Source organism: Lissotriton helveticus, chromosome 2_2 (genome assembly GCF_964261635.1).
Source record: "Lissotriton helveticus chromosome 2_2, aLisHel1.1, whole genome shotgun sequence".
NCBI classification, from domain to species: Eukaryota; Metazoa; Chordata; class Amphibia; order Caudata; family Salamandridae; genus Lissotriton; species Lissotriton helveticus.
The window spans coordinates 444,088,722-444,116,155 of record NC_136060.1 but is presented as its reverse complement, the minus strand read 5'-3'; the positions used below and the strand labels follow the sequence as shown (position 1 = coordinate 444,116,155).

Genomic DNA, 27,434 nt, shown 5'->3' with positions numbered 1-27,434 from the left:
CTGTCGCAGGCTGGGCGTTCCCTCGTAGGAAAGCCCCGTGAAACTGACACAGTGAAATCAACAAGATTTCACTGAGTCAGTTTTACGATGCTGCTGCGTCAAATCCTTACGCCTGCTTGAAGCAGGCGTAAGGAGTGACGCACCACGTTATGTATGGGTGGCCTCTGTACATTGCTGGAGTTGCATCGCACTTGCGACGCTACTCCAGCAATGCGCCGCCCGTACACCACAAGATGCGTCACGCATCTGCCCTTCCTTGCACCATGGTGCGCCGCATTGTAAATGCGGCGCATCTGTAGTGCCGCAAGGGGGGACGCATCAGTTCTGGCGCATCCCTGCTGATTTGCAGAGATGCGCCAGAACTCATAAATATGCCCCGTAATTTCTCCGAGTTAATACACACATTTTAGACAGACCAAGTCGGACATGATGGGCCTTTACGAACATTGTGTCGTGACTGCACTACTTTTTTGGCACAGCCACAATGCATAGTGGGGCAGATTTACAAGCCCCTTGCGCTACATTTGTGTCACTTTTCCCATGTTAAAAATGACGCAAAAGTGGCACACGCAAATCAAGGTCATAGCATGGTAATTTACCCTAGAAGTAGTGCACTACTGCGTCTTGTGCTGCATTGGGTTACCCTGCATCTGGCAGACGCTACATGGGTGGAGAATGGACATTCCTGTGCATTCAACCATGTCTTTTGACGCAAACACAGATTCAGTAAAGTGTGTAAACCTGGGTTTGCACCAACATGGTGCGTCTACCTGAGGCTGATATAGCAAGAAGACATATCTTTATTTCTTCCTCTTTGCTTGTGTGAAGCACCCTGCAGCACACATGCAAAGTGCAAGCCTCTAAGAATAGTTTTTGAACAGGGAGATATACCTCCTCAAACAAAAACTGTTCGGGCCACAACGCAGGCACCCTTGTGTCATGGCACACGGTTCTCTACTTTGGTGCTAGGCTGTAACAAGCACACCAGGGCAAGGAAAGAGAGCAAAAGTGCACAATATCTTAGAAAATATGGCACATTTCTGCTGCCTCCTTTGCAGCCAATGCAGCGCAGCAAGCTCCCTTCTTCCTATAATGTAATCTTTATCACAGCCAGCCTACCCTCTCCCCTCTGAATGTGACATGCTCTTATGGAATGTTGTTTCCTGAGTCACTTTTGAAGTTGACTCCAGTCCTCTCTTATTCTTTATCTATGCTTTCACTTGGTTATTTAATAAGCCAGCTTACTGCTGACATTGAGGTGAACACTGGAATTGAGGGTACCACTGGAGCAGTGTGCATTATTTTCTAAGAACACATATCCCTTGTAAATCACTCTCAGAAGCATTTATCATACTTGAGATCATTACAGTTGTATATGGTTCTAGATTGAAGATATTTATTTTATCACTAGTCAATAAATTTACCTTTATTCGATTCAGACAGAGAATCATGAAAGCTTATCGCTAGTCATCTATTCATGTTTACATGACATAGAATTGTGTGTGACAAATATGGCTTGAAAGCTATTCTAAGTAAATGGGACACACATCTGTATTACAATTAATCTCTAGGGATGCTTACTGAGACATTGTACTACACTTGAGGGTCTGTGAAGGTAGGACATGGTCCCTGCATGTCAGATGTGTTTGCTGTTTTCAGCCAAGTTAGAGAATCAATTCATATATTGTTTGCACACGTGCCCAGACCTGGAGAGTGCCATGTGCTAGATAGGGCCTGATATGGAGTTGGTCATAATATCTCAACCCGTCTGTAAACTCCTGTTTATGCTTGGGTCAAAATTACGAATTTGAAGGTACCTAACACATCCAATAATTATTGGACTTGTTAAATAACTCAACATTCAGTAAATATCAGCTGGCCAAACCTGCTGAAATTTAACAGGGGAAAACGCATGATATTTACCGTATCATGTGGATTTTGGGGCGTTAAACATCAAAATCCACATGTTAGTCCGCAAAATCTCAGAATAGGTATCATTTATCACACCCGATAAATAACATACCCCGTTGTGTTGTTATTTATCAGGGACAATAAATAACGCCTCAATTCGTAATCAGACCCTTAGTACTGCAGAGATTCACTTGGCTAAAGAACCAGGAAATGGTGTGACATCGATTAACCTATCTAACTCTCTCTGGGTGCAGGTCAATAGGATAATAGAAGTTTGGGAAAGGTGTGAGGGGAGCAGCCTGAACAAGCCTTGAAGAGGGAGGAGGGAGGTAAAGCATCAAGCCAACAGCCTAGACCTGAAAGAGGGATATACTAGCTACTATCACATGATAAGTACAGGGCAGCACAGCAGTGGTGCCTTCGTGGAGAGTACACCCAGAGTAATCATGCTGCTGTTCATCCAGGTATAGAATTAATATTTCCAGACACTATGATGGAGAGCTTGTTGAGTTTTAGTCTGTGTGTCATGGGATGTTAAGGTTGTCTAGATTGTCTGGTGTGTCCAGAGACTGCCAACTACTTTGATCTGTGTCCATGTGGACTGTAGTCCCAAGGTGCACTGCATGCAGTAAGATCAAAGTCTCAAGGTCCCATTTTGATCCCTCCTTTTTGGTATACAAGCGAACAAGCCTTGCAAATAAAAGAAATACAGGGCCATATGTACAAGGAAGTATCAGAGAGAGGCGTTAGCCTTCCTGGCTTAACGCCTCCCTCCGCCACTTCTGAAACACAAGGCTTCACCATATTTACAAGAATGTGGTGCAGCCTTGCATTTCTCCCTTCGATGGTGCTAAGTTTAGCAACTTAGCTCCAACGCAGGCACACTTGCACCATAATGAAAGGGAGTCGGTGCAAGGGTGTCTGCGTGCAGAGGAGGGTTGTTGATGTGTAGGAAGGTGTCCCTTCCTGCACATAAACAATACTAAAAGGCCATTCTGTCACTTTCATGTATGCTGCATCATAAGATAGGATGATGTTGTTCAAAGGGGAGTATATTGACTTCATCTGTTCACAAAAACCAGTCTGAATTAATTGCAATTTCTGCACTTAGGTGCATTTTCAGGAAGATAAATCTCCCTCTCTGAATTTAATAAAGTGCTCCCAATGTCAAAAAAGAACCAAGAATATTTTATGATTTGTACGGTTCTTCCTCCCCTTTGCATGTGGACCGCCTGCATTGCAACAGTTCAACACTCATACGTCAGACGTGTGCATTTACACATAGGAGCTCATGGATACTTGTTCCAGTCTAAAATCTTCCCATTTTGAGGTGCACAGCGAGGTATAGCTCTCTGAGAACAAATTTTTTTGTCAATAGGACCCTAATGGAGCAGTGTAATTGAATCAATTCAAACATACTTGTGCACCCTAACAACATCTGTGATGGTAGCCATAAGCTTGGGCAGATTACCAAAAGAATGCTACCAAGCAACCTCATGCACTCTGGCTCTGCTCAGTGAGCCACAATTGCAGGATTTATTTTTGATGGGTTGCCTGGTTGCATCCTGCTCTTTCTCTTGCCAACAAATGGACCACTGACTCAATGATCCTGTAAAATATTGGGAACATTGATATCTCTGGCATCTATTAACTTGCTTCATTATTTGGATGTTTTCTGTTATTCGTGAGTAAATTTACATAACCATGAATCAATCCAAAGCATCTTAGAGCATGATAACTCTACCAAACCCCACAGTCTTTTCGATATCTAATGGAGGGTACATTGTACGTGTCCTTTCCTCAAGGAGAATTGCGAATGTACCGTGATGTTTATTGTTTCAGAATCAGTTCCACGACTTTCCAGTTTTTCATCTATAGTGGACCTTGAAAACAAAGTGGAAATGTGTGTGGGCTGTGATTTATTGTATGATCTCTGGGGTTGCATTTGTTCCTGGCACATTCTTAAAGAGATGATTCAGTTAAACACGCTTCCGGAGTAGAGTACAGCTATTGTTCTCATGATGTGTGCTCGCCAGCATCATCAGGACCACTTCGCAGAGGTCATCCTGAGGGATAATGGACTTCTTTCTTCTCAGACGTGCATGAGAATATTGTAATTTCTTTGGATCCCTGTTGTGTTCCTTTGGTAGCGACGTGATGACCTTGAGGTTGCTCCGAGCCACAAAGAATTAGCACAACATATGGATGACAGGAAGCTAACGAAGGGAGAGACATGATCTTCTGCAAGATGCGGTGTTCTGTAAAAGAATCTGCATTCTTTTGCAGTAACTTACCAAGGCAAGATGCTGCGGCACAGACCTAACAATCATGCTAGATGCTGTGTAAACCGTGGCTACTCTTTTAAGCTCAGGTGAATGCTGTAGGCACATTTTCAATATTGTTACTGGACAAATTTAACTAATCTTTGGCATAAAAGGTAACGAACGAAAGGTGAGGTGCGTATCGGGGGCGGCCTTACGCATGTACAAGCTGTACACCTGCACAGGGCCACCAAACCCCAGGGGCCGCCACGCCAATATATATCCTTAATATAATAAACCTCTGAGGATGGATACGTATTTGTGTGGCGGCCCCTGGCAGGGATTTGGTGGCCTCTCTGTTCCACTTCCAAACACCTTCCTGAGCTCCGCGAGGAGGGAGGGGAAGCCCCTCTTCCAGGGCCCCCTACGTACGCTCCCTGCCCAGGGCCGCCATGAGACTAGAGCCGCCCCTGTTTGTATATATGTATCAATCAATCAATCAATCAATCATGGACATTTATATAGCGCACTACTTACCCGGAGGGTCTCAAGGCGCTTGGGGGGGGGGGTGCTGCTACTGCTCGAACAGCCAGGTCTTGAGCTTCTTCCTGAAGGAGAGGTGGTCTTGGGTCAGGCGCAGGTCGGTCGGGAGGGAGTTCCAGGTCTTGGCGGCCAGGTGGGAGAAGGACCTTCCTCCTGTTGTCGATCTTCGGATGCGGGGGACGGCGGCGAGGGCGTGACTGGCTGATCGGAGGTGGCGTTTGGGAGCGTAGAAGTTGATGCGGTTGTTGAGGTAGCTCGGGCCTTGGTCGTGTAGGGCTTTGTGTGCGTGGGTGAGGAGACGGAAGGTGATTCTCTTGTTGACGGGGAGCCAGTGCAGGTCTCTCAGATGTCCGGAGATGTGGCTGCGTCGGGGGATGTCGAGGATGAGTCTGGCTGAGGCGTTCTGGATCCGCTGGAGTCTCTTCTGGAGCTTGGCGGTGGTTCCGGCGTAGAGGGCGTTGCCGTAGTCCAGTCGGCTGGTGACGAGGGCCTGGGTGACCGTCTTCCTGGTCTCGGTGGGGATCCACCGGAAGATCTTTCGTAGCATGCGCAGGATGTTGAAGCATGACGAGGAGACGGCGTTGACTTGTCTGGTCATGGAGAGGGAGGAGTCCAGGATGAAGCCCAGGTTGCGTGCGTGGTCTGTCGGTGTGGGTGCGGTGCCCAGGGCGGGGGGCCACCAGGAGTCGTCCCAGGCGGAGGGCGAGGAGCCCAGGATGAGGACTTCCGTCTTGTCTGAGTTCAGTTTCAGGCGGCTGGTCGTCATCCAATCGGCTACATCTTTCATCCCTTCGTGAAGGTTGGCTCTGGAAGCGGCGGGGTCGTTGGTCAGTGAGAGGATCAGCTGGGTGTCATCGGCGTAGGAGATGATGTTCAGGTTGTGTTGGCGTGCGATGGGCGCGAGGGGGCTCATGTAGACGTTGAAGAGGGTGGGGCTCAGCGAGGAACCTTGAGGGACGCCGCAGATGACTTCGGTGGCCTCTGACTTGTACGGTGGTAGGCGGACTCTCTGTGTTCTTCCGTCGAGGAAGGAGACGATCCATTCCAGTGCCTTTTCCTGAATTCCGACGTTGCTGAGGCGCTGCACTAGGGTGCGGTGGCAGACAGTGTCGAATGCCGCGGAGAGGTCTAGGAGGATGAGGGCCGCTGTTTCTCCGTTGTCCATCAGGGCTCGGATGTCATCGGTGGCAGCGATCAGGGCGGTCTCGGTGCTGTGGTTGGCTCGGAAGCCAGACTGTGAGGGGTCGAGGGATCCATTCGTCTCGAGGAAGGCGGCCAGCTGTTTGTTGACGGTCTTCTCGATGACTTTGGCTGGAAACGGGAGGAGCGAGATGGGGCGGTAGTTCTTGAGTTCGGTGGGGTCCGCTGTTGGTTTCTTAAGTAGAGCGCTGAGTTCGGCGTGCTTCCAGCTCTCCGGGAAGGTGGCGGTGTCGAAGGAGGTGTTGATGATGTCCCGCAGGTGGGGTGCGATGACAGCGTCGGCCTTGTTGAAGACGTGGTGAGGGCACGGGTCGGTCGGAGATCCGGAGTGGATGGAGTTCATCATGCGGACGGTGTCATCGGTGCTGATCGGAGTCCAGGCGCGGAGGGTGGTGGTGGGTGGCGTTGCTGCGGTCTTTGTGTGCGATGGTTGACTACTGAAGCTGTTGTGTATGTCTGCGATCTTGTTGTGGAAGTAGGAGGCGAGGGAGTTGCAGAGGTCTTGCGATGGGGTGATGTCGTTGTTACCGGCGTTGGGGTTGGAGAGCTCTTTCACGATGTTGAAGAGTTCCTTGCAGTTGTGTGCGTTGGTGTCCAGTCGGTCCTTGAATGCAGTTTTCTTGGTGGCGCGGATCAGTTGGTGGTGCTTCCGGGTGGCAAGCTTGAGGGTGGTCATGTTGCCCGGTGTAGGTTCCCTTCTCCAGACTTTCTCGAGGGCTCGGCAGTTCTTCTTGGAGCTCTTGAGTTCGTCGGTGAACCATGGGGCTTTCTTGCTGCCGGGTCTGCTGGGCGGGGTCCTCAGAGGGGCGAGTTCGTCCGCGCAGTTGCTGATCCACTTTGTGAGGTTGTCGGCGGCCTGGCTGGGGTTCGCTGAGCTGGCGGGAGGGTGCTGACTCAGGGAGGCGGTGAGCTGGTCGGCTGTGATCTTGTTCCAGCTTCTTCGGGCAACCTGTTGCTGGTGGTGGTGGGTCGTCGTTCTTCTGAAGGTGAAGTGGACGCAGCTGTGGTCCGTCCAGTGGAGTCCTGTGGCGTGGCTGAAGGCGATGTCTTTGCTGGATGAGAAGACGGCGTCGAGTGTGTGTCCGGCGAGGTGGGTGGGGGTGGTCACCAGTTGCTTGAGTCCCAGGTTTGCGAGGTTTTCCAGCACGGTGGTGGTGTTGCGGTCGTTGTTGTTCTCCAGGTGGAAGTTGAGGTCCCCGAGGAGGATGTAGTCGGCTGAGGGGAGGGCGAGCGGGCTGATGAAGTCGGCGATGTCCTCGCTGAATTGTGTGCGTGGTCCCGGGGGTCTGTAGATCAGGGTGCCTCTGAGAGTGGTCTTCGGGTTGACGTGGATCTGGAAGTGCAGGTGTTCGGCGGGTGCGATGGTGTCGTCGGTGTTGGTCGTGATGCGGATGGTGTTCCTATGAATGATGGCGATGCCACCTCCTGTCTGGTTGACGCGGTCTCTCCGGATGATCTTGTAGCCGTCCGGGATGGCGATGGCGATGTCGGGTGCTGAGGAGGCGTGCATCCAGGTTTCCGTGAGGAAGGCGACGTCTGGGTGTGTGGTGTCGAGCAGGTTCCAGAGCTCGACGGCGTGTATGCCTCTATGAAGGTTTGGTTTAGCACAAACTAGACTAACTAGGCACAGCTGTAGAGGGTCAAAGAAAAAGAGAGTGATTGAGAAGTCTTTCTTCTTATGACTTTTACAGGGGATTAATATATATCAAAATTTACAGAACAAGCCTTTTATTAAACGTTTTGTTCTTTTCGGTAGCAAATAATACAACATATAACTGAAATTTTTTGAAAGCAAAACCCCATCACCTTCCCTTCAAGAACGTTGGAGCTACTCTTTATTATGTCAAAGCCACCAATAATAATAATTAAAAAAATAATACACATGTTTATTTAGTAATATAAATCATCCATTTAGTTCTTGTCGAAATGTAAGGCAAGGAGGAGTTTGTGCCAGCTGGCTGCCAGTTTCCCCCGTCTCCATTTGGGTGTGTGACAATGTTTTCCCATAGATTCTGACACACACCCCCAAAACACTTGAAATTCAAGCTTTAATCCCTTGACTTCTTTATATCAAATGTACAAGTAAGATGCCACCCTTTATTTAAGTCTGCCTAGAGATGGCCTACAGACAGCTTGTTGTCCACCAGCCTCATATGTTTCGCCCTCTTCCTTTTTTGCTCCATTCAGGTATCACTCACATTTTGCTTCTTCTGATCACATGATATTGCCTGATTCAGTGTATCTCCCCATTTCAGCCATTTTATATATTCAATGTAATTACATTTCGCTTGCCTCTAAAAAGTAGTCCACTTCAGTGGCATCACTGCTTCAAATTCTATTTTAATTTCAGATTTTTGTATTCACTTTCACAATGAATAATATTTGTACTTGTTTGTTTGCAATCAAATCCATGCCACATTTAGATTGGGGAATATTGTATTGTATTACTTTAATAGCCTACTGCATATGTTTGCAAATCAATAAGTACATAAGTAATCAAAGACTTGCCTAGGCCAGATCTATTGGCTTTTCCAGTGCTTGCTCAATTTGCTAATATGTTCCTGACCTAGACCTTTGCTTTGTCAATTTGTTGGACTCATCCATATTTTCATTAAGCTGCACCAACATATAACGCTGTACACAGAAATGATATAACCTGCAATACCATTTTAAAAAGTGCTAGAGCTGTATATATATATATATATATATATATATATATATATATATATATATATATATATATATATATATATATATATTATTTTTTTTTTTAAATGTCATAGAAAGACTACTCTATGATCTCTATGAGACACCTCACTAGCTGGAATTCTGCATCACTGGACGAATGTGTAAGTTGAGAAAAGTTCATGGATGCATTGCTGGCTAAATGGGTGATCTATCGACCCATGAACATGCATTCATCTCCTAGTCTAAATCACGAACTATAAGTTATGGGCCTACTTTACAGCTATGCCTGTGTTTCCTCCACTTAGGCCCAATTTTGTGTTAGGTGGAGCAATATTTCTGCAGAGATACATCTACCCTGATCACAAGTGCCCCTGCTCATGAACCCTGGGCTTACTAATACATTTTTACAATGTTACCAGTTGTAAAAAGCTGGCATATAAAATTAAGCGAGGTTTGGGCAGGGGCTGTGGGCACAAGTAATGTCTAGCCCTCACCTGGTCCCACTTTTTTTCCTGAAGTTTTATACAGCGCAAACTCGACTCGAAGGTATCAGGTATCAGTGCTCATTACATGAGTACCTGTTGCGTTACAAACATACACAATTTTCTTTTTTTTGTTAGGCACGGGGAGATTAAGTGAATTGTCCTGAATCACAGGATTTTGAGCGTCGTTGCCAAGAGTTCAACCTGTTTTCCCAGATTTGAGATCGACCCCCCTAGCTGTTAGGCCACATCCTCAAACCCTAGCGGAGCAACGAAGGCAATCTATGCCTGTCCACATGTCGCGTGCTCACTGGGGCATTCAAAATCTCCTACATCCCACTAAACACCCTTCCATTTACCACATAGTCAGAGCAGGCAGTAAAAAGTAGCTGACTTGTCCCTGCAAATGTTGAATCTGCATCCGGAAAACAACCCACTATTTCATGCCCACGTGTTATTTATCATTAAGAAGGCAAATTCCTGTAACTGCACGATGCATGGGTGCAATTTGTGGTTGTAATCAGTAAGTTTGGCACTCCTGCACCAGGCAGCTCATAATCTGGGAACATGTCCATTTTGCAAATACCAAATTTGATATGATTCTGTTTTTTAAAAGGACACTGCAGTACATTTGAATTAACCTCCATTAAATATTGGGTTTGCCTTTGCTTGTTTATTGAACATAATAGCTTATCCAGACTGGGTGCCCCCTATGCATCTCGTACTCCCCATCTTGCATTACATGTTATACATCCAGGTATGTAAATCTCCCCACCATGAACGGCAGGGTCCATCACATATGCTCTGTGAGGTTGGAAAGTTGCCCATTCTTCTGGTTTATGCAGTCAAATGTTCTGCTGACAAATATGTGAAACATCTTTGATAAATGCTTTCTGTAAAATAGGATCTTCAGTTATCAAAATATAAAGGCGATTTATTTAGTATATATGCAATATTTCAACCCATTCTATGTTCCTTACTTAACTGTGAAGTTCATTGCATGGGAGCTTGCGATGCTTGGCATTCGTTTAGATATGTTTGAAATGTACGGATGATGCTTGTACTAAAACATGGGTTGCATTTGCAGGTAGTGGTTGCATGCGAGATGCCTAGGTTATTAGAGAGTTTATGGATTTATGCTAGACCTGCAGTTAACCATTCCAGTCTCTGCTTCAGAATGAAGACAGATAATCCTTTGGTAGAGCTGATCTATAGGTAGTAGTGGTGACCCTGAATGCATGTATCTAATATGTTCTAATTCATTGGAATGTTGGAAGCTCCATTGAAGACAGTAGAATGCTCCGGGCTTCTAATGGCTGGTAAAAGTCCGGACGCCAACATTCCATTGTTTATCGTTCACAGCTGTTGCTGTGATCAAAGACCTCATGGAGCCCGAGGGGATTCAATTCCCCTGGGGCTCCCTGAGGCCTTTGTTTTATTTGTTACAACATTCTGCCCTCTAGTGGTGGAATTTTCTTATAGCTCACCATAGCCGGGCTATACTATAGCCTTATAACCCGCCGTAGAGGGCTATACCGGCTATTAAAGGCCCTCTCCAGCGTTAAAGGCCCCGAGCCGAAGGCGAGGGCCTTTAACAAGGGAGAGGGACATTAATAGCGGTATAGTCCATCTACAAAGGGTTTTAAGGCTATTAGAACATTCTGTCACTAGAGGAAAGAATGTTCTAACAAAAAAAACAAAGCCTTTTGGAAGCGTGAGGGGATTGGAATCCCCTCAGGCTCCCTGAAGCCTTTGTTCACAGCCAGAGCTGTGAACAAATAAACATTGGAATGTTGGAGCTCCAGGCTTATACCAGCCATTATAAGCCCAGAGTACTCCATTGTTTTCAATGGAACTCCCAGCATTCCAATGTTCTAATTGCTATTAAAGGCCCGCTCCCTTGTTAAAGGTTTCTCACTTTCGGCCCAGGCATTTAATGCTGGAGCAGGCCTTTAGTGGCCGGTATAGTCCGCCACAGTAGGCTATAAGGCTGTATTATCTACCAAGCTTCAACTCTTACAAATGGAAATATACGTACATAGCCCCAGTGCTTTGCTCACCAGATTGATGTGACCCTTTGTAAATTCGTACCTTACCCTGCTCCCAGTTCACATCAAGTTATGTGTACCTATTTCCATGATGTAACGGTGTCTCTCTCCTTATGTGAAGCCCCACACAAACTACGTTGGGTATGTCCTATAGAAAAAAATCGAATAAATAAATCTACAAGCCTCCTTGCTGACTTTTACCGTTACTTTTAATGTTAAAAGATGTAGCCTGTTCTAATCATACAGCTGTTATATGATGTGTTTTATTGTAAAGTCATATTACTACGTTATCCCAAAATATCGAAAACATTTCGGAGTTTTAAAGAATGTATTTATAATGTTATAATGTCACAGAAACAAAATACTGATGAAAATATAAACGTTTGCCCTGGTGTGAAACATGGGATCTGGCACTGGTAGGGTGCCAAGATTCGAACAAGATTACTGGTGGAAGAAGGACAAGTTCATGAGGACGGGTCAGTGGGAAACGCCATAAGTCCAAAATTCAGTTTTACAAAAGTTACAGATCAAAATACACAATAAGAGATGTCCCTGACCTGACAGATGCTTTTAGGAATCCGAACATTTGAGGACCTACTGCTAGATAAAAGCTATATTTAAAAAACATAAAAGTAGCGTTTGAAAGTCTAACCCAAAGTAGCTAGAAATCCCCAAAATACATTTTTGCAGGAAAAATCATTTGCAATTGATATTAAATAACATTTTGACCGCAGGTAAAGTGGTGCACAGAAATTTGCACCTTCACAAAGTTAGGAATTGTGTCAACTTTTGAACATTCACCCCTCCTTACACTCTTACCTCAAGTTCTTGAATTTAATTCTGAAATAGTTAAAGAAAAGCTGCTGTATTCTAGACAGAGGCTACTGTAATGTCTCAAGATAGCTCAGTAGTTTGTTTAACCTTTCACAGAAATCTGAACCTGCTAAATAACTTTTGCAACCCGGAACGGCTTGACACAGCTATTTTATCTTTAAAGATGGAGGAAATAAATTCTATTAAACGGGGTAATGCTACATTTTAGTAGCACTGCGCCTGGTTACTCAAATGAGTTAGGAATCACATTTAAAACAGAGAAATGTTTTATGCCTAAAAATGACTTGAGTTATAAAAACATAAAAAACATAGAAGTCGTCTATTATGCAAATGTTTTGGAGCAGCCCTGATTTAAAATGATTCACTTGGCACCTGATCAGCAGCACCTGTTAACATTCCTAAGGAAAATGCATTGAATGTATTCAGGCTGGAAAATTATGCAATTTTACCGTGAATTACAAAGCCCACCTTGATCCAGTTATTTTCGATCTGCACATGTTTTATGTCTCACATCATATTTATACATGAACAATACAAATACAATCTGGTTCTCATTTGTTACACTACCAATTGTGTTCGTAATGATATTCACTACTTCCGAGCAGTCTATTGTGACGTTTATTGAGAGTGGTGCCTGGGGGTGAACCAGATTGATAGTTGTACAATATTTATTCGTGAGGTGCCCTGTTCACAGTGCTGCAGAATTTAAAAGCATTCCTAAAATTGACAAAAAGACAGCTCTAGATACCGAACAACAACATAGGGAAACTAGCAAATTGAACTCACTCTGCCTAGCCCGTGTCCTACTAAACAGCGGTAGTTAGCATGGGGTGGCTCCTCCACTAGGGCGGAGGAGCGTCGCCCCACTGCTTTCTCTCAGTGAAAGAAGCAGAAACATGAAAAGGTTATAACTACAGTTTTATGTTTCTGCTTCTCGCTCTGCAAGAAAGGAGAAGGGTTTGGTTGGGGGCAGTTGGGTGGTCGGGTCTGCTTTAGGGCAGCGAAGGAGTGGTGTGCCCACTGCTGAGGGCGCTGACTGTTTGGTTGGCCCTCCAAACCAGTCATGCGCACTCTGTATTTCCCTATGCATGCTGAAATGCAGCCTACATGGAGAACATGGCCTCCCCGTAAGCCCCTACCTGGGTGGTGTACCAATCAATCAAAATGCTTCACTGGAGCGCTGTGATTGGCTTAGGGGAGGAGAGGGAGGCTGCCTGTTTCTTGAAGATGCGAGACCCCGGCCGATGAAAAGGTAGATTTTAAATATTTTTGTATTATTATTGTTAGAAATGTGGGTCTTTAGTTGGCAGAGGTAGGTACCTTTGTCCAAATAGGGACCCTTGCTTCTAGTCAGGGTAAGGGGGATGCACACTCTAGATAACCCCAGCTCAACCCCTTGGTAGCTTGGCACAAGAAGACAGTCTTATCCCAAAGGCAATGTGTAAAGTATTTGTACCAGCACTCACAGTAACAGTGACCACACCACAAATGGACACCACACCGGTTTAGAAAAATAAAGTATCTGTTGCTGAACTTAACAAGACCAAAACGACAAAAATCCAACGTACAAGTAATAAAAAAAACGACTTTCAAAAGATTTTAGCAACTGAGTCCATAAAAAACTATGGATGCAGGATTTCTTGCAAAGTACCAGTCGTTGCACCAAACTTCACCAAGCACACAGCCACAGCGATGGGAAGCATAGAAAAACAAAGAGATGTGTCTTTTCCTGGGAACTTTGTGGGTGCGATGCAACCGTTCCACTGGGCACAGGATGGTTAAAATGCATTGTTGTTCTATGGTTGTTCCTCTGCTTGCATAAAAATGTCACTGTGATACTCAGCTCCCATGGGAAGCTTCGCTTTTTGGCAAAAATGTTATATCTGGATTAGGTCAACACCTTGGATGAGCACCAGCACTAAAGAAGGGCATTGAGCCTGGAATGACTGATTTTGTTTGTATATATAACCAGGATCCCAAAGAACGACCGCAGTGGGCCAAACAGGGCAGGACTAGCCGTAGCGGGTACCGGGCAATCCCCCGGTGCGCCGCACGGGTCGGGGCTGATTTTGTTACAGGACAGTTTTTGCAAAATCTGCCCTGTAACAAAATCGGCCGAAAACCGTCCCTGGCAAAGAGCTCAGCGGCACCCCCAACCCGACGGGGGGTGGCCGAGCACTTTGCCAGGGCCGGTTTTGGTTCCCTGTCTGGCCCTGGGGCCAAACAAGGGCACAGACTCCAGTTAAAGATACAATAAAGAAATGTTATTGTCTTAGCATGTCAGGATGACACGTTTCGATCAAAAGTCTGTGGTCTTGATCACATGAATATATATGTATATGTATTTGTGTGTGTGTGTGCGTGTGTTTATATACAGGTAAGTGACTCTGTAAGCCCTTAGGGCAGGGTGGTAACACATAAGAATGGGGAACACTGCATATGGGAGTTAGTGTGCCCTAACAGTAAATAAAAACAAGCTCTTTCACATCTGTAGACCTCTCACCTTTCTCTAATAGGTCCAGATGGGGCTATAATCTGTATTACCCACCTCCTCTTGGGAAAGAATAGGAAAATGTTTCAAATGTACTTCTTAGTCTTAACATCTAATATCAGGTTTTTGAAAATGTAAGCAGAAAAGTACCTATGTAAAAATAACCTTTAGATTTCCTAAGCCAGTACTCTTCTGAGACCAGCTATGCCAGTCATAAAACCTCCAGAGTTAGAATACTCACTCTTAGCTTGGAGAATTAATGACTCTGGCTCGCAGGACAATCGATTACCTCTGAGTCCAGAAAAGGGTACAAGCTGCTAACTGCTTACCCCTTTGCAGATAGTTGCTATCTAGGAGTGGAAAGGGGCTATTGGCAGATCAAAGGACAGCACTAGTACTACTTTTTTGACTTGAAGATTCCAAGGAGGATGTCCTATCCATTCACAGTAGCATATTAGAACACCATTCACCACACACAGTAGAAGGGAAAATGAGTTCTTCAACCTATCACACATTTAGAGCTGGAATATGTATCTTAAGCAGGGAGACTTAACATCTCGGTTTCAGAGGACAATGGCCTGAGTTGGCCTTGTTGTAGCTAAACTCATGCATTACTAAGTCAATGCAGCAAGTTATAAGTAGACACATTTAGATCTTGGTTGATCTTACAAATGTTGTCATATAAGATTATTTTCAATTGTTGTTTGTAAGCAGTAGCAGGAGCCCTTTGCTGAAGTATTCCTAATTCGCAAACTTTCCTTCCAAATGCACTTTTTGAGTTAGTGATCCGAATTTGGCATCACATATAGTCAAAAGAAATATTCTGTCCCACCTTATGGGCTCTCTAAATATATGTTTGCCTTACTCTCTTTTAGTTGTCACCCATCTCAGAATGGGATGTACAAAATGTACTAAAGTCAAACTTTGTTTACCTCATTTCGTTCTCTATAGCTAGAACATGGCCAATCTTGATATCAATGCTTTTAGCCTCTTCTCGTGCTACCCATTAGACATACTCTATTAGCATACATATCAATAGGAAGCTCATTCATTTCACCATTAAGCCTTTCCATAGAAAGCCAAAAATAACCTTTCCCAATTGAATACTCACCTAGAATACAATGCCCCTGTCACACATGGGGTTTTTATATATGAGGAGGCCTTTCCCACTCAATAAACTCACTTTGGTAAGGTCACAGTTATGAAAAAACATCTTCTCAATCTCTAGTAGGTATGGCACATGCAGCAGGCAACACCCAGAGAAGTGTATGCTCATTTGAAGCAGTACCATCAATTTCACAGTAAAGAACACAACACAAAAATATTCCAAACCAATTTAGAAAAATAAAGAACATTTTAATGAGAAAAAGACCTCTAGATCATTAAAACAGGTTAAGGGAGATTCTGGTTTATGGATTTTTTAAGTTTTAGGACAAAAAGCACTTTGAAAAAGCCAAGTTCTGTGGAAAAACAACAGGTTGCAATGGACCAGGACCTAGGCTCAATTTTGCGCATCAACGGTGGAAAAGAAGCCAGATAACATAACATAACATGTGAATTTGTAAAGCGCATGTTCACCCATAGGTCTCTTGGCACTGAATAACAGATGTTTATTGTTACCCAACTCAATGGTACTCATTGTATCAACCTCAGATGGATGTAAGGCTGAGTGGACCCACTGGGATCTGAACCTGTGAGCATGAGGTCAAACACAGGCCCCAGCAGTGGATGCATGAGGCCCCTGCAATGGACGTATTAGTCCACTGAGCTACCAGACCCGGCTGACCATAAGAAGATACACCAAGAGGTTTTTCCTGGTCAAAGGAATTACCTTCAGACTTAGGGGCATATTTATGAATATGTTGCTTTGCACTTGCATCACGCAAAAGGGGCGCAAGGGCGACGCAACACTCAAGTAATATTTACCAAGCCACGCGAGGCCACCTTGCATGGCTCTACATGGCTTGATAAATCTGGAGCAAAGCTTTGCATCGCAAATTGCTGTGTTGCATTACTCTGCCCCAGTGATGCGTTTTGTGGGTGGACGTGGGTGTTCCCATGCATCAACCCATTGACTTTGTGGCATTCACAGATTTACCAACACAGGTTAATTTGCGCATGTGTCAAAATACTACACATCCTCAGGGAAGGTTAATCAAGAAGAAATATCTGTATTTCTCCTTGTTTGTTTCCCATTTCTAAGTGTGCTGCATTCTTCAGCACACATAAAAAGAGGAAAAAGCCTCTGAGGATTGTTTTTGTGTAGGAAGGTGTCCCTTCCTACACAAAAATAATCCTGGCTACAACACAGTCACTCTTGCATGACGAAGGGTGCCTGCGTTGGCACCAGGCAGCCAAAAGGGCACGACTGCAAGAAAAGGATAGGAATGTGATGTATAATGTTACAAACGGAGCATTCCTACCCTTTCCCTTTCATGCAATGCAGCACAGTGCAACGCAGCTAGGTGACATGCTGCATTGCATGAAAGTTTGATAAATCTGCCCTTTAGTTTCCAACTGGTGGGAAAGCTCCTAATGGTCAGTCCTCTTACCTCCAGCTCCTCGGTGTATGGTTTTGGGCACCAGGTATCTCTGCATTCAGGTCTCCTACAGGGCCAAGTCTTTTTTATTCAGCTGGACCCTCTAGGAGTCAGGAACCATTCTGTATTTTATGTCGTCGAAGCAGAAAAAGAGGAGGCTAACAACTCGAACCTTAGATAGCAGTTCACGTTCCTGGGTGCCAGCAAGATTTAGGAGTCCTGGAGTCTTTTTGTGGGTCATTGTACATCTTGGATGCTTGTGACTTTTCTGCATTGTTCCGTAAGGATCCTCACTGAGCCCGACCCTCTTGAACTTATATAGCACCCTTCTAGCCAGTATCATTCACTCTCACGACAATAAATGTCCTCTTCTACAGCGACAACACACAACTCATTCTCTCCCTCAAGGACAAGACGCCCAGCACCCAGATCACATGCAATGCCTGCATGACTGAAATTGCCCACTAGAGGAACATTTTCAAATGGTTCCCAATCAGCACCCGAAAAATCATCAGACATTCTCTGGTCATAATCAACCTGGAGTACGGAAACACCCTCTATGCCGGTATCAACAAACAAATTACCAGCAGGCTGCAGAGCATTCAGAACTTGGTGGCCAGAATCACTCTCAACCTCCCACACTGCACTTAGATCACATCACACTTCAAGGAGCTCCACTGGCTCCTCATTCACAAATGAGCACAATTCAAGCTCCTCACCCACACTTTCAAGGTACTACAGAACACTGGCCCAGCAAACCTCAACAATCGCATCTGTTTTTCACAAACTTTCCAGGCACCTCTGCTTGTCCGGACTCCTACGTGCACAAATCCCATGCATAAGGAAACCACAACTGGCAGTTGGGTCTTCTCTTATATTACTTCTAAAGCATGGAATGACCTACCGCTACACATAAGAGCCTCCTCCCCACTTCTTAAATTCTGCAAGACGCTGAAGAACTGGCTTTTAGCTGTGACTAGACTCTCATTTGGTTAGTCCCAGGATACTCTCCTGGGTGTGATAGTGTGCTCTACAAATTCGTCCCAGAGGAGACAGGAGTCAGAAGTGATAATTGTTCTTCCAGCAGGACTGTCTTCATCAGATGGAGCATTCCCAGATTCAGGAATTTTGTGAGGAGGTAATTGTGGAGATGCTAGATTTATCCTTAGATTCGAGAAATTCTATCACCCAGCCTTATCATTTTTTTTAAAGCATCCCCCACCTTTTTTGCATTTCTTTCTCTCTGCCTTACTGTGAAGTTGCCCACGAGCCTCTGTTTCATGATGGCACTGCCAGATGGCACTTGCCAAGCCTGTCTTAAAGTGTATTGGCCAGTACCCTACTTGAAAGCATCAAAATAGGTTTCCTTTCCTGCTGTGGCTGCAGCCTAACTATCTGGTGGGGTCCTGTGAATGAATCAAAGAACCCATCCCTAGCATCTGAAAGTAAAAAGAGGTAGTGCTCAAGCTGCCTTTTGTTTCCCCAACTGTTCTTTTCTACTCCTCATATTTAATCCCTGATAAATGGTCAGCAGTTACCAGAGTCAGAGGAATTTAACTCTCTCAGAGAAGTTAGTGTTTTTCAGCCCTGAAGGTATTATAGCTGGCAGAGCTGGTTTTAGGCCATTTCTGGCTTAGGCAGTCTACAGTTCATGTTTATGAAGCTAATTTTTTGATTTATTTACCACAAATCTGATATCAGATTTTAAAATCAAGAAATCACCTCATTCCTAAGTGGAGGTGGAAAATAAAGATTGTTGGACCTAGTCCTTTTTTGATGGTCACCCTTAAACTTTTTCCCTTCCTCTTCCTATTTTAGTTAAATTTGTTTTGTTGGCTTTATGACTCTATGCCCTTTACTATTGCTAACCAGTGCTAATGTGTTTGTGTTCTCTCTTTAAAACATGGTAGAATTGACTTATACTCAATTGGCATATTTAATTTACTTATAAGTCCCTAGTAAAGTGCACTACATATGCCCTGGGCTTATAATTTAAATGCTACTTATAGGCCAGCAGCATTGATTGTGCCACCCACTCAAGTAGCCCTTCCATTGCAGAGCCTGTGTCTGCAGTTTTAACCTGCCATGTGGACCTGGTGAAATAAACCTTGTCACAGGCCCAAACCTTGTGTCAGGATGCATGGTTCCAGTCCAGACTGTTCCCTTTGGAAGCAGCTTCAAGACTAATTTGCATATGGCTGGGGCTAAACTGAATTGGCATGGTGAGCAAAAACACAATGGACTGAGACCCAGATCTTTGTACTGGAGGTGAGTATTTGAACACATTCAGCATTCCATCCATCATCTTTTTGTGTTGCTATATTCATGACAGCTCATAGACTAAGCAGCAAATTTATCAAGAATTCACGCTGCACAAGTGACCTTGCTGTGCTGCCTGAAAGGGCAGGAATGAGTCATATTTAACATTATACAGCAAATACTTGACCTTTCCTTGTGCTGGTGCACAATGTGCTGCCTAGCACCAACTCAGGCATCCTTGTGCCATGGTGCAAGGGTGCCTGTGTTGCAGACAAGATTGTTTTCCTGCACAAAAACAATCCTCAGAGGCATACAATATTTCTCCTCGCAATGCCTCACCTGGGAATGATGTAGCATTTTGACGCATTTCCAGATCTACCAGTAAAATGGTAAATCTGAGAATGCATCCAAATCCATGGGTAAATGCATGGGAACACCCACGCCCTACCCATGAAACGCTTCCCTGAGGCAGAGTAACACAGGGCAGACATTTGTGGTCTGTTGCGTTACTCTAGATATATCAAGCCATTCAGGGCCACGCAAGGTGGCCTTGCGTGGCTTAATCAATCTGACTTTGCAGTTGCTTTGCCCTTGCGCCCCATTGTGTGGTGCAACTGTGATGCAACTGTAAACTGCAGCAGTCACTAAGCCATTCATTTATGTCCGTAAACATGCAGATTTTGGGCTGATTATGAGGAGTGCGGAATTCCATGCAGTAATTCCGGGCTGCCAGAATTAGCAATAAAGGCTGGAATCTTGGTATGGGATGCCTGCAGTTACAAGACAAACCCCACAAAATGAGGAAATATTGTGCAGAACCATTTTTTCAGACAATCATCACTCATGAATTTCCCCATGAGTGCACATAGTTATCACATGCACTAAGCAGTATGTTTGGGCACCAGTGAGGGGCAGGCGGGTCCAATGCTCTGTCACAAAGCAATTTTACTGGATGGGTTTTCCAGACGGGAAAAATAGGGTCCAGTATTGCCATGCTCAGAACATCCAGCTGTGCTCACACAGGCCAATATATAGGGGACCTCATTATGATGATGTTGGTCAGAAAGTATTCCAACCGACTGCTTGTCAGAATGGTTTCTGACGACTCGGGTTCGGGTAGTCCGACCGACCGATTACGATGGTTCCGAACACCGTACGGTCGGACTCCCATTGACTTCAATGGGAGCCTGTGTTCCGACCAACAACACAGACTCCCATTGAAGAAAGGGGTGGGTGCTTGCACCTTGTGGCAGCAAACCATGGTGCCTGCCACACTGTGCATGGTAGGAAAGAGGGGACCCATTGGTAACCCCTCGGGCCCCAATCCGAGGCCTGCAGGTGAAGGGGGGCCTGCTATGGGCACCCAAAGTCGGTTTCCGACATCCGATCCGAGTTGGACAGATCAAGTCGGAACGGCTGTCGGAATCCAACATCGTAATCGGTCGGAAACGCTGCCCGTAGACCTCCATGATTCAGCTCTGTCCGACTCGGAGTCTCCGATTGCGGTCGGGACTGATTCGGAATGACCGACCAACTACCTTGTATCATAATCGGTCAGTGGAAAATGCTTCTGAGTTGGTCGGAAAGTTGGCTTCAGACAGGGGTTCGGTAAAAACGAATGCCATTCGGAGTCTTTCCAACCTACATCGTAATGATGCCCATAGTTCTGAGAAGCATAGACATTCCAGTATCACAAAACCTGCGACCTAAATATCTTCTGCAGTGAAGGCATTGCACTTGTCACCAATGAAGAAACAATTATAAAGCTGCCTTTGGCTGAAAGATAATTTCAGTTGAAAGAAGCATAATCAGTTTCTCAAAAATTACTTGACTGGGCAAACTTTAGTTATATACGTAAAATTTTCGAGAGTCACAAATTTCACAATATCTAAAATTTGTAAACTTTGTTATCATTTCCCATCATATAACTTCATCAAAATGTAGGTGAAGTGAGACTTGTTAGCATCGGAACTGCCAAACCAATATACATTTTCTGCTCTAACCAGTATCATTTATGCAAGTTATGTCCTACCAAAAAATGTATGGAAATATTATGATTTGGGGAGTCAACGTTTATTTCTGACAGACGTTTGTGAATTTTTTTTTTTAACAAAACATTTCTTTGTAATTCTCATAAGCTTTAGAAGCATGCAAAGTTTAAAAAAACAAATAGATAAAATATCCTTAAAATTAGGTTTGCAGGACAAAGTCTACACAAAACAATCACTTGTAACAAGATAACTATCTTTATAAATATTTTGTAAGAAAATTCTCTTGCAACTTAGAGGCTTCTTTATGAGCCCCTTGCACCATCGGTGCGTCACGTTACATGACGCACTGGGGGCGCAATCTGCTGCATGAAATTTACAAGCACATGAAAAGCCACCCTGCATGGATTTAAGTGTGCTCGTAAATATTGCCACATTCAAAGCAACACGTTACGTGTTAGGGGCGTGACAAGAGTGTTGCTGTGGGTGCTCCCACGCAACACCCATGACCACTGATGCAATTAAAGATTTACCAGCATTTGTAAACCTCGAAAGGTATCAGAATGCTACGCCACCCCCGGGGGTGGTGTAGCGAGGCGCAGCAAGAAGAAATGTTTTCCTTTCTCCTAGTTTTTTCCTCTTTCAATGTGTGCTGCATTCTACAGCACGCATTTGGCAAAGAAATCACCTCCAGTGATTGTTTTTGAGTAGGAAGGTGGCTCTTCCTGTACAAAAACCTTCTCCCCACGATGCAGGCATCCTTGCACCATGGTGCAAGGGTGCCTGCGTCGGCGTATGGCAGCAGTTTGTGTGCCAGCACAGGGAAAGGCACAAAGATTTGACATGTTGTTGTAAATATGTCACATCCCTGTGCCTTGAAACTAATGCAGTGTGGCGCAGCAAATTTCCTTGCGGCACTGTGCTGCATTAGTTTCTCACAAATAACCCACTTTGCATTGTAGAATTGTGAGATATTTTGGGAAAATCATCTACCTTTCCAAACTGCACAAAGTTTAAAACTATATGTCATTATTACCTACCACGTTAAAGACTGCTGACAAGTCTAGCCATATATCATCTGATTCAGCAGTGTGATAACATGTCTGTCAGCAGTGTGTGAACATTTCATTACACTCCTGAGTCTATTGAATTGTTAATGAGGTGAGAAACTCTTTTATATTTGTGTTTGTGGCACAACTCCATTATCAAAACACAGGTTCAGAAAAAAATCTGCAATATTTTTTGCGAGATGTTCACAAGTTGTGATGTTGTTGTAGCAACACTTGTGTAATTAGCATACTTTCCTAGTCAGTGCCCTTTCTGGAGATGGAGAACGATGTTTCCTTCCATGCCTAGTAATATATACTTCACTAGGTTTTCCTCATGCTCAAGTTGGCCATACAAAGAATATGTAAATAGTCTTGACACTGCCATAAAGATAGATTCATCATATAATACATATGTCTTTGCTGTGTGGCTATATATATATATATATATATATATATATATATATATATATATATATATGTAATAGTGATATAGTATCTCTGTATTTTCTACAGCACTTAGATTTCTCATCTACTATTTTTTTTAAATAGCAATATGTATACTTGATTGTGAAGTTGTTTTGGTGTGGAAGGGTGCATTTGTGCCAGTGTGTGCTGGTGTTCAGAGGCACATATTTATGACAGTCTACCACATGGTGGCACAGTCTATTTTTAAAAGAGCACATGAGCCAAGTGTTTAACAATGGAATATACTATTGAAAAAAGAATACTATCAGCGTGGCCAGGCTATTCTTATAGGTTTGATTCACCTGTCACATTTGTAGAACAGGGACTGTAGGGGGTGTGAGCTGCAGTGGTCTCCTGAGAAATATCTTGGCCCTAGAGCATATTGTGTTTTTGTGTGTTGTTTTGGGCAAATAAAGCACTGGTCTGTGGCTATGAGCATCTAAATGTTATTTCTCAGATACTTTGGTGTGGAGCTAAAAAGTATTGCTGAAGGTTTATGATTTGCTCCAAAGTCTGACATTTTGGAAATCAGGGACTTTTGAGTAGATTTTGGACAATACAATTAAATTACAAAATAACTTCAAATGTTGTATGACTGTACAGTGATATAGGTATTTATCTACCTTGATTTAGCCTTGGGCTGCTCTTCATCCATCCAGTCCCTGACGGCCACATAGATTTTCAACGACTCTGATTAGCCAACCCACAAAAACACTAGGGCCCATATTTATGAACCTTTGCATTGTCCTTAAATCACATAAGGTGACGCATGGACAATCCAAAGGCTTCAGCAATATTTACACAGCTATGCAAGGCTTGATTTGCCTGGCCTTGTAAAGAAATGTAACGTAAGGCAGCTTCTTGTGTTGTGTTACGTTACATTTTAACTTGGGAGCAGCCACGTTCGATAGTAGAAGTACCTGCCTCGGGGGTGATGTGGGGAGGGGGAGGGGCAGGGTGGGAGGTAGTAATCTTTGGATTTCCGAGGTTTACAGGTAAGTAAACATATAAATAAATAAAACGAATTTCGTTGCGTGCACTGCGCAACAATTTTCTTTTATTTATTTAGGTTTACTAACCTGTAAACCTCTGTAATCCATAGATTACTACCCCCCAACCTGCCCCTCCCACTCCCTACGTCATCGCCCGGCAGGTACTCCTACTATCAACCGCGGCTGCTTGGGAGCCGTTCCATGGGTGGAGCATGGGCGGTTCCATGCATCCACCCATTAATTTTGGAGCATTCCTAGATTTGCAAAGATTTGCAAACCTATGAGTGCACCAAAATGCTTCACCATCCCAAAATTAAAAGGGAGACATCTCTTTATTTCTCTTTCCATGCGTCCTGCATTCTGCAGCACACAAACAAAGAGGTAAATGCCTCTAATTAATGTTTTTTGTGCAGGAAGGTATTCCTTCCTGCGCAACGCAATCCTGCCTGTAACACAGGCACCCTTGCACTGAAGTGCAAGAGTGCTTGCATTGGTGCTGGGCTGCACACAGTGCGCCAGTGCAAGGAGAGCGCAGAAATGCTCCATATCATTGTAAATATGGAAGGTTTCTGCACTTCCACTTTGATGCAACGCAGCACAGCAACTTTGTTTGTTGCACTGCGTTGCATGAACATTTACTAAACGTGGCCCTTGATCTGCTGGAAGGTGTAGAACTCCTCGGAGTAGTGGAATTACTTCTTGTTCCACTAAACCACCACATTGGAAGCAGGGGATCTTTTCACGCTCCCTTATTCACAATGGCGGGTGGGCACAGGTAAGAGCGGTTGGCCGGGGGGGTGCAGCATGGCCAGGTGGGTGGGGAGTCGACAGATGATGAGATAAAATTAAATAAAAAAATAAATGCAACCACTTCCTTTGCTCTCGTCGGATCGTCGGATCGCCGACTCAGCGATGCGGCGAGCGCAAGGTAAGTGGTTTCATTTATTTTTTAATTTAATTTCACCTATCCCGTCATCTGTCGACTTCTCCCCCACCCCCGCTATGCCCGCCCTCGCCCCTCCCCACCTCTGTTAACTGTGCCGGCCACCACTGCTTATTCTTGTTACCTCGTTAGCTGCCAGACAAGTGCGAATATTAACCCCTTGCAAGCAGCGCAAATTTTCGCGCTGTGCAGCGCTTTTTAAGAGTGGGCGGGATCATGACGGCCCCCAGCCGTCATCAGCACACGCCCACCGTGTTGCATGACGGATGGGGGCTGTCATCAGCATGGAAGGGGATAAGATGTCAAGTATGTTTTTTGTTATCGTTTTCAGCGAAGATATACCTGAAGTACGACCCATTGCACCTTTATGGGAAATGTGCAGTATTCACTGCAGCTGGTCATGTGTGTTGTGTTTCCTGTATGTCACCGGAACCATCATCTGGGTCTCATTTTTTTTTACCCTAGCTGCACATTTGCGTTGCATGAATAAACCCTTTCTTCTGTTTCTCTACTTTTCTTCCTGCAGTTGGACAGTGCAACATCCCTCATCCAGGCAGCCAAAAACCTGATGAATGCTGTGGTCCTCACCGTAAAAGCATCTTACGTGGCGTCTACAAAATATCAAAAAGTCTACGGCACCGCTGCGGTAAACTCACCTGTGGTGTCATGGAAGATGAAGGCACCCGAGAAGAAACCCCTAGTCAAACGAGAGAAACCAGAGGAGTACCAGACCCGAGTGAGGAGAGGGTCTCAGAAGAAACACATCTCACCAGTTCAGGCCTTAAGTGAATTTAAAGCTATGGACACCTTTTAACCCACTAGGCTTTAGCAACATTGTTCCTTTTCAGTTTCATTTTGTATGCATACCTGCTGACTTGTATGCGTCTGGCATGAGAGATGTAAAGAAAATGTATCAGTTTTGCATGCAACACAGGAGACTTTATCCAGGACATGAGAAGAGGAAATATGTCAAGCGAAGAAGCAAAGTGAACACTGCTCCAATATGAAGTGCAGAAGTTGTGTGTGACACAACTGACCAAAGAGTTTCTTTTGCAAACATCTTTGTGCATGCAAGAAACTTTGGGGTTGGCAGGAAAACCGAGGGAAAAACCCGGAAGTGCTAATGGTAGACATTTAAACTTGTGTTGCTCGTGTTGCTGTGCAGAAAAAGTAGAAACAAAAAACCAGCCTGATTGCGTGGCCCAACAAGCAAGCAATGTACCTTTCCACTGACCCTTGTTTGAATGGAGGATATGGTCGCCTAGGCCTTGCCCAACAAAGCCTCCCTCAGCTTTTCACCTGTTTTGTTTTCACGTTTCTTGTGCTGCTTTCTGAGTGAGCTCCTGCGTTTTCCCTTGATGCCCTGTTTATAGCAGAGTTTGTTCATTTTCCAACTGGAGTCTGTCTGGTGAACGTACGAAGCACAACATGGTGACATTGCATTTTATATTGCTCATATTTAATTAGAAGTTCAGTAGATGGCCTGATGGTAGGTAGACCGTGTAAACCAGTTTGGACACTGAGGACCCGAAAACTAGAGACAATTATGTAGGCGTAGCTGAAAAATAAGTTATCAAATTTTCCTCTGTATCCTCTAACTTAATAAAGTCATTTACTCTTGGCTTCCTGTGTTTTGTTCACCTAGGCACTTCCTTAGACGTGCAGGAATCATGACGACAACTGGCTTTGTGGAGCACTGACGGTCAATTTGTTAGTCCAAGCTGCAATATCAAACTCCATTATTCCTCTCACGTTTGTCCAACAGCCTGGGATGATCAAGATTTGAATGCAGGCATTGCCAAACTGGTTCACCGCGTCCTGTGCTGCTGCATGTTGAAAGGATAGCTTGCTCTTTGTGTGCTTAATATAAAGCAAGATGAAAGCAACCAACACTAGCCTGAGCATTAATGTTTCATGATTGCTCCCTATGTTTCGGCTCAAAGGCAAGTTAATTCTACATCACTAAGGACCGCATCGGGGTATGTGGTCCTCAGGTACCCTGCAACAAGACAAGTCTCAGCAGAGGGGAGCACGGAAATTCCATGTTTACCAACATTTTGTGATCAGTCCCAAACACGTGCAACGCAATGATGAAGATCTGACGCTTGAATTCATGAATAGGTGCATCTGAAATTGTGGGTACCTGTGATTTGTGAAATGATTATGGGTGTGCAAGGAGCTAAGCGATATTCAGACTGTTATTGGGTCTCAACTGACGCACTGAATTATGGGTGTACGCATAATTTGGGTTTGTAGCCATAGCTTGGTGAGGGATGTACGACATTACAACGCATGCTTTTACCACGCATGCTTTTACATCGCAAGTTTTACAACGCATACCATTACAACGCATAGTGCTTTGGGGCGCTGGATAGTGAATAGTTTAATTTACTATTCCAACTCCAGTCCCCGTGGATAGTAGGGAAGGTGTTGGATAGTACATTAAACCTATTCCCTATCCTAGAGCGCCCCCCAGCGCAATGCGTTGTAATGGTTTGTGTTGTAAAAGTTGCGATGTAAAAGCATCGCGTGGTAAAAGTTGCGTTGTAAGTGATGTTTCCCCTTGGTGAGTTATTCAGAAGGGGGAATATAAGATATCACAGTGGTGTGGTACTAATATATTCTACCCACAATATCGTCCTATTGAAAAATTGTGACCTAAATATCCTTAACAAAAAATGTGCCCGATTAAAGGTAATATTAGAAAGTCTACACCCAGTGGAACGAAGTTTTCATGAGT

At 44.5% G+C, this 27,434-nt stretch overlaps 1 protein-coding gene across 1 annotated transcript in view; it reads left to right on the top strand.

Moving 5' to 3' along the window:
• CTNNA2 (catenin alpha 2) overlaps positions 1-26,316 on the top strand; it is a 2,858,593-nt gene extending 2,832,277 nt beyond the window's left edge. The window contains exon 19 of the mRNA XM_078679035.1: positions 25,221-26,316. Coding sequence (XP_078535161.1) covers positions 25,221-25,508 — 288 coding nt within the window. The 3' untranslated portion in view covers positions 25,509-26,316. The remainder of the gene's footprint in view (positions 1-25,220) is intronic.
• The last annotated feature ends 1,118 nt before the right edge of the window (positions 26,317-27,434 follow it).